Below are 12,358 nucleotides of genomic sequence, written 5' to 3'. Positions count from 1 at the left end.
GGTCAAATATTTACTTTAAAAAAAGATTAAAGAAACGGTCCGCTTATGTAACCCCTTTTTACTTGATTAACCCCATGCACAAAGTAACTTTCACATCCCATGTAAATGATAGATAAAACATACTGGCCAGATTTTGCAAATATTCCTCATAAATCATGTTTATTTGTTGTGTTACTTACTAATAATTTGATGTCTACTGATATAATTCTGGAGTGACCTGAGACATGCTTGCATTGTAACGCATGGTTTAGCTGTTTTAAAATTAAGAGATTAAAGTCAACAATTGATGGACTTTTGAACTCATCTGCTGCATTAAAAACTGCCAGCCCACCTCAGCACAACCACACAGTAACTATTGGACACTGCAGAGATGACAACCTTCGATGAGATCCTGGTGGAGGCCGGGGAGTTCGGGAGGTTTCAGAAGCGTGTCTTTGGGTTGTTTTGTCTGGTGTCCATGCCATGGGCTTGCGTCTTTGTGGGAATCGTTTTTCAAGGCTTCACACCCGAACACTGGTGTCGGAACCCAGTGGTGGAAGATCTGCGGGGCAAATGTGGCTGGACTCTGGAAGAGGAGAGGAAGTACACAGTTCCTCTAATTAACACAACGACTGGCCCGGCATACAGCCAGTGCCAGAGGTATGATGTAGACTGGAACAGCACCATTGGCTGTAGCAGTCCTCAGCCAAATTTCACCGTTAACTATGGAAACGATGTACCGCTGACTACCTGCCAAGATGGCTGGGTATTTGACTATAAGCAAAGGAGCTCCTTTGTTACTGAGGTAACATCTTTATTATTTAATTATTTGGCTGACAGAGTAGTGATGAAGACACTAACAGAAACATTTGTCTCTCTCACTTATGGATGAATTGGTTCTGAGTTCTTAGTTTGATGCTGGTGCAAGCCTATTATAAAATGGCTTGGAAATGTCCTGCGTCCTGATTGGCTCCTGACAATCCAATGCCATATGGTTTAAAGAGTGTAACCGAAGGAACAGTGGAGAAATTTAAGTATGAGGAATGCCAACTTAATATTTTCAGTTTGGGAAATCTTTCGGAAAAATCTAATGGTAGCTTTAACTTTCACCTGTAACCTCATATACATTAGCTACCATATTGTGGATACAGTATGTGACTTTCTGGTTTTCAGGTTATAAACAACAAAATGCTATGAGATATTGGTTTCATTTTCAACACACAACTGATTCTCTACAAAGCTACTGCTGCCTGTTACTGTCCCATATAGAAGCCATAAGAAGTAGTGACTTCATAAGTGAAGGGTGACATAAAATCTAGACCTTAAATGTCAGTGAGCATGACTTCTAACACAATATTGCTGCAGTGTTAAAGTCATGTGACTTGTTACACTGGTCACAAAACCAAAACCCCATTTTAGTTATTGTGAATGGATGAACATAATGAAAAAAAAATAAAAAAACATTTATACCTGTACCAGTAACTCAAATCAACATGTTGGACTTCTCATTAAACTATTTGTTTGTTTTTGTTGTGGAAATATTGAAAATCAGAGATTCATGAATGGGTCAGTGAATGTTAATATAAAATAATATCTGTTGCTTTAAATTACACGATTTGGTAGAGAACCACCATTGAAGTTAATTTTTAGCTTTTAATTTTAATGTATTTGTATTCATAATTAAAAATAAAAAATAAAAATAGGAACACGTTCACACAAAAAAGGCAACATCTGGTACATTGTTTTCTTCTGACCTTAAAGCATTCATTTACCAGCAAGCACACCATTCTTAACCCTTGAAAAGCTCATTGCCTCACAAATACAGTAAATTATATATTCCAAGTGGGATTTCATTGGAATGTGGCATTCCTCATTTTTGGTTTCTGTCAAAGTAGTCTGCAGTTATTACTCAACACAAGCCTGTTACTGTATATATAAGGCAGTTATTCTATTAATAGTTACCAATGTAAATTATACAAGACAGCCAAATAGCTACCGTATTCGGAATACTTTATATTCAATGCTGGATCCGCCCCCCCCCCAATGTATTTTGCATACACCGCAGGCCTGTTTGTATTTTATCCTTTCCCTTGCCCCCTACTTTAGTTTAATCTGGTGTGTTCTGATGCCTGGATGGTGGATCTCTTCCAGTCAATACTCAATCTTGGCTTTTTGGTGGGAACGATAGTCATGGGTTATGTAGCAGACAGGTAAAGTCAACAATTTTATTTCTGAATGCCATGAATCACACATTATGCTACACCTTCTAGATTGTGTTTCCACAAAATATCCACAAGCTCGAACGTGTGATTATGGTCAATATACCATAATCATAATGAAAGTTTTGTGATACACCAGCAAAGCACACATATAACACTAAAAGACTGAAAAGAAAGGGATGAAATGGGTAACCAAGGTAATAAATGTTATACCACCAATGTCCACTTACATTTATAATATATCATACATTCCAATGGTAGCTTACTGCTGTAGAGTACAGTACTGCATTGTAGAATAACATTTATTTTTACATTTCTATTGCCACTTGTGAGAGTACATATACACAATCATATTTTTGTTAATACATTAATTATTTATTTGTATTTCTTTTTTTTTTTTGTTTTGTTTTTAAGGTATGGCCGAAAGCTATGTTTTCTAGTGTCAACACTGGCCAATGCAATTACTGGAATACTTGTGGCTGTCTCGCCCAATTACATTGCTCTGGTTATATTCTGGGGTCTGTTTGGATTTCCCATGAAAGGTGGCTGGGTGACAGGCTATGTGCTCCGTAAGAACACTTTATAATTATTCCAAGGTCTTTAAAATCTGTCCTTTAGCAAAATAGAAGATCTGAAACTTCTTAACTGTAACACAAACACAATTCAGATTTCAGCTATTCCTAAATTGTTATAATTCAAGACTCTTAATGTGTGTGAGATGCTAAATCTTACAACCGATGTACAACCCAAATACAGAGCTGCTGTTTTGTCATTTTAACAAATGAATCTTTCATGTGAGGCACAGCACATTTACAGAATGCGGGGGGGGGGGGTATTTTTTATTTTTTTTTAAAATTAAGTCGATTGAGAATATCAAATTATATTCTCTGTTCATTTTGCAACAATTGCTGAGGCATGTTTTCGGTGAGAAATAGAACAATATATTAGTAAAATAGCCCTGTTTCGTGTTCTCTTCGAAGACTCCAGCTCAAGTAAGAGCTTAGTTGGCAGGCTTGCATTTTCAACAAAGCCTGCTAGCGAAGGCTGGGCACGGGACCTCTCCATCTTTTCTTCTTGTAAGGATTAACATACTAAGCTGGGCATTTAGTGTCATAGAGCCCTGTAGAAAGATGATATGGACTACCAATAAATCTAGTATGTCATCTATCTCTTTTCAGATATTTCATACAATATCTTATACCTATTCTTTCTTCAGTCACAGAATTGGTTGGAGTGGACTACAGGAGGACAGTAGGAATCATCTACCAGATGTTCTTCAGTGTTGGAATTCTCATTCTGCCACTCATTGCTTACCTCATTCCAAACTGGCGTTGGTTACAAGTGGCCATCACTGCCCCCTATTTCTTCTTCTTGCTCTACTACTGGTAATCAGTAAATTTTAAAAAGTATTATAATGCTGCAAATGCGCCTTCTTTACCAACCCAACTCAAATATATCATAGTCTTTCCCGAGTTTTAAAAAAACATTTTTATACATGTACAGCATTGGACTCTAAAGTAAATGGATGCAAACCTCTAGGCTCTTCCATCAGTGGTAGGTAGGGTTTATTTTTGTAACTATAAATTTAAACTATTATTCACATTTTTGACTCCAGAGCCTAGCTATTTTTATTAGTAGACCAAAGTGTAGCTGTTGCTTCAGCTCCATATTTGTTTTGTTGGAAATGTATGTGATACTCACTGTAATTAATCTTGTTTTTACGTGTGTTTTAAATTAGCAAAACAGTAAATAGATTTTCATTCCAGGTGGATTCCAGAGTCTCCAAGATGGCTTCTGTCCCAAAAAAGGCCTAGCGAAGCTGTGACACTTGCTAAAGAGATCTCTAAAGTGAACGGGAAAACACTGTCCAAAAACGTGGAGGTAATGATCACAATAATCCATTGGGTGACAAATTATTCATGACGATTCAAACTTTTTAAAATTATTTATATCTTCTATTTTACAGGCTCTTACAGATGGCAATGAAGAGCTTTTGCAACCATCTTTTCTTGACTTAGTCAGGACTCCCAAGATGAGAAAACACACTTTCATTTTAATGTTTAATTGGTAAGACAGTTTAATTCATATTTTTCTTTTTACTCTGGTTTTATTGTTAAAAAACTGAGGCTGAAATGTGCCAGTGGGTGGGGCTAAAACTGGAAGTGTCATGTAATGCATCTCTGGCTCTGATTTTGACTCAAAGTGACCGTCAGAGTTGGGGTCAATTCCATTTTTTTATTTTTTATTTTTTTTCAATTTCATTTCTAATCCCAATTCCCTTTTAATCAATTCAAATTCCTAATCCAACCATATTACAGCAAAGGCTTTATTGAGCAAACAAATACTGCATATAACTTAATGAACTTGTCAGGGAACTGGGACTGGAATTGAAATTGAAAACATTGAATTGACCCCCAACTTTGGTGACCATACAATGTTTTAATGCTTATTTAACAATGCTTTATCATGTTTTTTGACAATACTAACTCTACCTGTATTTCCCTTTCAGGTTCACATGCGCAGTTGTTTATCAAGGCCTCATAATGCGTCTCGGAATCCTGGGGGGAAATGTCTACATAGACTTCCTTATCTCTGGAGTTGTCGAGTTTCCAGCTGCTTTTCTCATTATAGTGACCATTGAACGGATGGGAAGACGCATTCCCTTCACACTTTCTAACATAGTTTCGGGGGCTGCTTGTTTAATAGCTGCTTTTATACCAGCAGGTAAGCTAAACAACATTTTGCTTGGTTGTATTTACTGGGAATGAGACACATTGCAAGAGGAATAAAGACCAACCCCTGTTGCTGTATCATGAGATAACTGACAGAGGCCTGTATAATGAAGAACCGAGCAGCAGCCTCGTACCAATGCTGTCATGAATCACACTGGGCAGAGGGATTTATTACAGTTTGATATGGTTTATAAATATGGTTAATAAGTTACACATTTTTTTTAAATATCAAATAATATTGCGTTTTTTAATGTGGTCTCTCTCCAGTTTTTAGCAGGTGTTAAATGTAGAAACCTGTCTGGTTGGATGGGAAGTACTAGGGGACTGAACAATCATTTTTAGTGTTTGGTTAGAGGGGAGGCATTAGGGCAGAGGTGTGAGAAAGCTTGTAAAAGGTTGCCAGTCTATGTGGATTAGACTGCTCTCAGCCTAAAACAAATTCATTCTTAAATATAGGTCATTCTTATTCCTTCATCGTAGAGAGTTCTTCATTTTCTCTCAGCATTAGTCTTATTGTGCTCTGAGCAGCTTTATTATTAATTATATATATATATATATATATATATATATATATATATATATATATATATATATATATATATATTTGCAATTGTTCTCTGTAAGCCGTATTAGGTCAACATTTCAATAACTGTTTACTGTGCCTTCTGAATGTAACTCTTGGGTTTTTTGCTTTGTTTTTAAGATGAATACTGGGCTAAAACTTTGACCGCCTGTATTGGCAGACTGGGTATTACCATGGCTTTTGAGATGGTTTGTTTTGTGAACGCTGAATTGTACCCTACATTTGTGAGGTATGTGTTGTGCTGATCAAAACTGTTTTTTATTTATTTTTGTAACTCACTAAATGCTACAATCCACTGTAATGTGATAAGTTCCTTACTTTGTAGAAATATACACAAAACACACAGAAGTATTTTCCTATTTAATTGCTAATCACTACATGACTGCATAATAAAAGGGTTATTTTTTTATTTCTATGATGCATATGTAATTTATACAATGTAGGTTAAATACAAGTCACATTCTGCTGTGTGGGTCTTTTTTAAAGGAGATACTGTATAATTGTATAATTATGATATGAGCAAGCCCACTTAACAGGCATCTGATTAAAAAGAGAATATTTCAGAAATGCATTCTGTATAACGTGGCGACTTTAGTTCACTTTCCGCACTAGTTGTGCATTTTTAAGGTAAAAATAATGGAATAAATCACAGCTGTCAATTTCATAAATGAATCTGCATACCATTCCAAGTAAAAGAACATTTTCAGTTTGCTTCTCCATCAAGGAAGCTTGCACTTCCTGTTTATTTCACACCAGTTCAAGCATTTGACTGGCTGCAAGGAATGCCAATCATTAGAGGAAGCAGCTGTATGTTTAGAACTATACAAACTTTTGTTTCACGAGAGTTAAATGAAATCTGAGCAACTTTTTCATTCAAACTCATCTTCTTTTAAAACTGTCTGTTTTTTTTCTTTCTTCGCACTGACAGGAATCTTGCGGTTTCTGTGTGCTCCACCCTGTGTGATATTGGAGGGATTGTTGCACCATTCCTTCTCTATAGGCTAGCAGTTATATGGCTGGAGCTACCGCTGGTTATTTTTGGTATGTATCTCCAAATCCTATCAATTCAAAGCTGTATGTTGTTCTGATCAAAGAGCATATGGCAAGCCCCTCACTTGCTATTATCTGTACTATACATACAGATGTAGTCTAAAGTTTACATACTCCAGTGGACATTTATAATTTCTTGAAAACAAAGAATTTTAGGGAAAATCTTTTGCAGCAAAAGTTTTGCTTTTGTGGTTGAGGGGGGAAAATTTATAATAAATAGATGTCTACAATTATTTATTGCAGCAATTTTTTTTTTTTTTTTGCAAAACTCCAAAAATGCTAATTCAAAAGTATTCTTTGATGCTATGATAGTATTACCTACAAGGTGCTAGAAATTTGATAATGCAGAACCTGATTCGAGAAAAGTCTAGAAAATGCTGAATTGTAGGTGAACATTCTTAGAGACTATAAAAGGGTTAGGCATAGGATGATTGCTGTCATTGCTGTGTAGGAAACTTCATTTATTTGTACCACAGGAATTCTTGCCTTCATTGCTGGGGGACTGGTCCTTTTGCTGCCTGAAACCAAAGGTAGGCCATTGCCAGAGACGATTGACGATATTGAAAACCCTAAAAGGTACGTTTTTCCTCTACATAACTATTATTTACCTAACATCACATGTGGGTCAAGAAAGTACATTGAACAGCTGCAGAGTTGTTTTAATGTTTTATTTTATAATGGAAAATTCCAGGACCAATACATAACTTTGGTGAACCCATTAATCTCACAAATATATTTAAAGGTACTTTTCCATTGATGTATAAAACCTCCTATTGACAATGTATTTTTTTTTATTTTTTTATTTATTATTTCAGGACTAAAGAAACCAAAACTTACCAGCTTGTCACATTGTTACCTTCAGATGTCACAACTAATAAAGACTCCACTTCTGTTTGACCTTGGGCCATCATTTGTATTGTTTAATAGTGGTAAATTATGGCAAGCCAAATCATCATTTAAAGATATCATCAAATATATAAATGTCACTATCTTTTTAAGATATTAAAAAAACAAAAACACCCAGTGTAGATTGCTTCATATTTTGAGTTCTTTTCGATGCACTTGCCTCCTCACACATGATTCGCACTAGCCTTATCTTTGAATTAGCCAACCATGGTCTTTTTTCACTGAGAGAATAACACGTTCACACTAGAGAAGATTAAGTGGCAGTCAGTACCGGGACTGGTGTATCCGACTCACTTCTGGTAAGTGATCATTGTAACAGGGCTAATTTCCATTTTAAAAAAGCGGTTCTTAATGTTGGGATTGTCAAAAACAGTGCTTCGTTATAAGAAGGGTTAATTATAGTGCAGTTAGCCCGTATCTCTAATTTACAGATATCTTAATTTCAGATGTCTTAACCACACAATGCAGCTATCTCAATGTCTTAAAGATTTCTGTAATCCAATTTGAGATCTCAAAATGTTTTAAATTGCATTTGAAGATCTCTGAATGATAATTTGGCTTGCCATAATAAATAGCTATTAAATCACTCAGGTTTTAAAGCATTAGCAAACAACTTGATGCCGTGCCTATAGTAAGTATTCACCCCCCTTGAACGTTTTAACAGTTTGTGTGTGTTACAACATGAAATCTTGATGCATTTAAATTGGATTTTTTCCCTTTGATTCACACAACCTACTCAACATGGAAAAGCAAGAGAATTTTTATTGTGAAACAACAGTTAATGAAAAAAACAAAAAACAAAAAAAACAAACTGAAATGTTTTGGTTAGATAAGTATTCACCCCCCTGAGTCAATTCTTGCTAGAACCACCTTTGGCAGCAATTAAGAGTCTTTTGGGTTAAGTTTCTACCAGGTTTGCACATCTGGATTGTGCAATATTTGCCCATTCTGCTTGGCAAAATTGTTCAAGCTCTGTCAAGTTGGATGGGGATCGTTGGTGGACAGCAATCTTCAAGTCTTGCAACAGATTCTCAGTTGGATTCAAGTCTGGGCTTTGACTGGACCGCTCTAGGACATTCACTTTCTTGTTTTTAAGCCACTCCAGTGTCGCTTTCGCTGTGTGCTTGTGGTCATTGTCCTTCTGAAAGGTGAATCTCTGTTCCAGTCTTAGGTCTTTTGCAGACCGAAGTAGGTTTTCCTCGAGAATTTAGCTGTATTTAGCTCCATCCATTTTGCCCTCTACCCTGACAAGCCTCCCAGTCCCTGCCGATTAAAAGCATCCCAATAGCATGATGCTGCCACCACCATGCTTCAAAGTAGGGATGGTGTTACATGGGTGATGTGCTGTGTTGGGTTTGAGCCAGACATAATGCTTTGCATTTAGTCCAAATAGTTCCATTTTTGTTTCATCGGACCACAGAATCTTTTGCCACATCTTTTCAGAGTCTCCCACTTGCCTTTTTGTAAATTCCAAGTGGGATTTTACATGGGTTTTTTTATTCAGAAATGGTTTCCTTCTTGCCACTCTTCCACACAGGCCAGATTTGTGGAGTATCTCAGCTATTGTTGACATATGGACAGTTACTCCCATCTCAACCATGGAAAGCTGCAGGTCTTTCAGAGTTGTCATTGGCCTCTTGGTGGCTTCTCTGACCATTGCCCTTCTTACCCAGCCGCTCAGTTTGGGAGGATGGCCTGCTCTAAGCAGATTCTGGGTGGTGCTGTATACCTTCCACTTCTTAATGATTGACTTAACTGTGCTGCAAGGGATATTCAATGCCTTTGAAATCTTTTATACCCCTCCCCTGATCTGTGCCTTTCTACAACTTTATCCCGGAGTTGTTTTGAAAGCTCCTTGGTCTTCATGGTAGTATCTTTGCTTTGAATGCACTACCTTACAGAGACAGGTGTATTTAATCTAAAATCATGTGAACCACTTTTACTGCACACAGATGGACTCCATTTAACTTATTGTGTGAATTCTGATGGCAATTGAGCTTGTTTAGAAGTGTCATAGCAAAGGGGGTGAATACTTATCTAATGAAGACTTTTCAGGATTTTATTTTTAATTGATTTGTCATCTTCTACCCCCCCCCCCCTCCCCCAAATCCCATTTAAATGCATCAAGATTTCAGGTTGTAACACAACAAACTGTGAAAATGTCCGGGGGGGGGAAATACTTCCTATAGGCACTGTATGTGTTACATTCCCAATACAGTAGCAATGCTTATTCTTGCAGATATGTACTGATGCACAATGAAAAGTTTTACATCAGTAACTAGCTCATTGTTATTTGCATTTGAAATAGTGATCTGTTTGAATAGTATTGTTCTTTGTGATAACAAGATATTGAGCTCAAGTCATGTGATTTGATGAAAACGCCAGCTGCTCAGTGTCTGTTGTTTGTGTTGTGTTAAAACTGCCAAAATTAGCTGATTAAGAATCTGTGTAAATATCCATTCGAAAAGACATGATTTTAATTAATGCAAGAACAGCGAAAGATACAACCATGCACCGCTTGAATAATGATCGCTTGGTTGCTATCGGCATGATTGAAGGCGACCTGTCTGTGAGTGAAGTTGCCCGGAGAATCAGATGTTCTGCTTCAACAATCAGTAGACTAGTCCAGAGAAACAGAAACAGGCTCTGTGAGGGACAGGCCATGCCCTGGAAGGCAGAGGATCACCACACATTCGACTGATCCATCTGCGTAAACACATAAAGACAAATGTGACCAGCCAACCTTCGCCAGCTGGCTGCAACTGCAAAGGAATTGTGGTAGAACATCCCACAGCAGTCTATCTAGAGGCTAATCAGGTCTATGCATCAACACTGCCAGGATTGTGTTAATATTCATGGAGGTCATACCCACTACTAACTTTATAATGTTTTCATTTTGGCAGCCTGTCTCATTTTATACTGAAAACGTATGATTCTTTAATCTCTATTTTGTTCACATTTTCTGTGATTTTGTTTGATATCTATGTTTAAAATATTTGATTAAATCCATTAGACCAGAGTGTTGCATTTCTTTTGTGCATCAGTATATTTTTAAACACAATTGAGTGGTTTTTTTGTATCCACATGCCCTGAAGTGTGTAGCAAGAAGTGGCACTTCTGTTTTCCATTTTTTTTTTTTTTTGTTGGTTATTCTTAGGTACTTTGTTCTTTTTGCAGATGACCAAAATAAAAAAACTAAATCTGTATTTATTCTAGCTTTTATTTTGAAATCAATCAGAAAAGTGATCGGTTCTTTCTGGTATTGCCTAAAAGTAATCATTTGTAAATGTGGCGTGTTGCAGTATGGAGGGACCTGCTCAAACAAAATAACAGATGGGAAACACAGTGCTCGCTGCACCTCCTGTTGCAGGAACAGCAGTGGGGTGTGATCAGATATTAAAACCTTTATGACCGTGTTTGTAAAAAGTACATAGGCTCTTAACCTATAGTGTTTTATTTCCGCCCTATGCTTTGGGATGTGGTTCTACAAGCAAGATGCTTGCTTAATGCCAATTTGTTGTTTTGTAGGTCTGTTATAAACTTATTTGAAAAATTGTGGGCACTGAAATTCTGAAGTCACAGTTAAACCAGAAAGCAAGTGACAGTTATATAAAAAAAAGCCACTGGATTTATGTTTTTAGTGTTGATGTACTTATACAAAGGGATAGTACAGCCATTTTGTTTTGTTTTTCATCCAAGGAGCTATAACTACGTGACCACTTTGGTTGAATTCCCAGCCCCATTTTCTATTCACAGATGGTGCTGATTAACACTAGGACTACCGGAGTTACACGCGTACCTAGAACTACCATGAGAGTTTAATGTGACCGCGCCATTAAAAACATAAAAGATTATAATCAAAAGGACAAACAATTGAATGCAAGTCATAGTTATATTCAGGCACCTTGTATAAAACATCTGCACAATGAAATATTGTAAATATATGAACATTTGAATAGAAATGAGTTTATATACATATGCAGTTTATATTAAGTGTGGTCCAGTGGTTAAAGTCTAGCGCTTGTAACCAGAAAGTTACTGGTTCAAATACCTCTGCCACTCACTGACTGACTCGCTGTGTGACCCTGAGCAAGTCACTTAACCTCCTTGCTCCTTCCTGCAGATGAGATGTTAAATCAATGTCCTGTTTAAGTGACTCTGCATATAATGCACAGTTCACAGCCTACCTATGTAAAGCGCTTTGTGATGGTGGCTCACTATAAAATGCGTTATAAATAGATATAATAATAATAATAATAATAATAATAATAATAATAATAATAATAAAGCGTATTGCCAGACTGTGCCTTTGACAGGATGCGTTCTGGGTAGAGAGAAAAATGCGTGCTGCTATTTGCGAGTACTGATAGAGACCTGAGCACTGTGGTTTTAAGCTCGTATAAAAACAGGTTAAAGTTGTGTAAAAATCCTAATTGTTGTTTTGTTTTGTGTAAGGATTGCTGGTAGTGTGCTATTGATATATGTGTTTGAAACTGGAATGTTTAGCTACTGTTTAATTAAATGATTGCCAAAGGTTATCGTGTGCATTGTAACCGGAGCGTAGCGAATGCTGTGGCAAAACCAGAAGGCAGCGTGGTGCATTTATGCTGACGAACAATAACCTGTTGATATATAAACCTTGCAGTGGTTTTTGTTTCTGTGTTGGTGCGTGGCTAATAATTTTGCTGTTTAGGAGTTACCCCAGAGTAGTTAAACAGTGCACGGATAACTCTACTGCTCTGGCTCTTATGTGAGTTATCTGGTACTTAAATCTGTTTTAATAAGGCAATAGGACGGTAAAGTAACAAACGTAACAAACTGCAAAAAAAACCGAAAAACAAAATTAAACAAACAAAATGAAACAGACAAGAATACAGTTTAAAGGTTTT

At 36.7% G+C, this 12,358-nt stretch overlaps 1 protein-coding gene across 1 annotated transcript; it reads left to right on the top strand.

The window, feature by feature from the left end:
- The first annotated feature begins 370 nt into the window (after positions 1-370).
- On the top strand, positions 371-7,575 carry LOC121317028 (solute carrier family 22 member 2-like). The gene is made up of 11 exons (XM_041252567.1): positions 371-784; positions 2,086-2,189; positions 2,613-2,767; positions 3,415-3,583; positions 3,965-4,079; positions 4,165-4,265; positions 4,708-4,922; positions 5,634-5,742; positions 6,442-6,554; positions 7,040-7,139; positions 7,379-7,575. Exons 1-11 carry the CDS (start codon positions 371-373, stop codon positions 7,458-7,460), a joined length of 1,677 nt encoding a protein of 558 aa, XP_041108501.1. The 3' UTR covers positions 7,461-7,575.
- The last annotated feature ends 4,783 nt before the right edge of the window (positions 7,576-12,358 follow it).

Source organism: Polyodon spathula, chromosome 6, assembly GCF_017654505.1.
Source record: "Polyodon spathula isolate WHYD16114869_AA chromosome 6, ASM1765450v1, whole genome shotgun sequence".
NCBI classification, from domain to species: domain Eukaryota; kingdom Metazoa; phylum Chordata; class Actinopteri; order Acipenseriformes; family Polyodontidae; genus Polyodon; species Polyodon spathula.
This window is presented reverse-complemented; position numbering and strand designations above follow the sequence as displayed.

Coding starts and splice junctions, on each gene's coding strand:
- LOC121317028 (XM_041252567.1), top strand. CDS start 371: ATGACAACCTTCGATGAGATCCTGGTGGAGGCCGGGGAGTTCGGGAGG. Junction 785..2,085: donor GGAGCTCCTTTGTTACTGAG/GTAACATCTTTA, acceptor CCCCTACTTTAG/TTTAATCTGGTGTGTTCTGA. Junction 3,584..3,964: donor TTCTTCTTGCTCTACTACTG/GTAATCAGTAAA, acceptor TTTTCATTCCAG/GTGGATTCCAGAGTCTCCAA.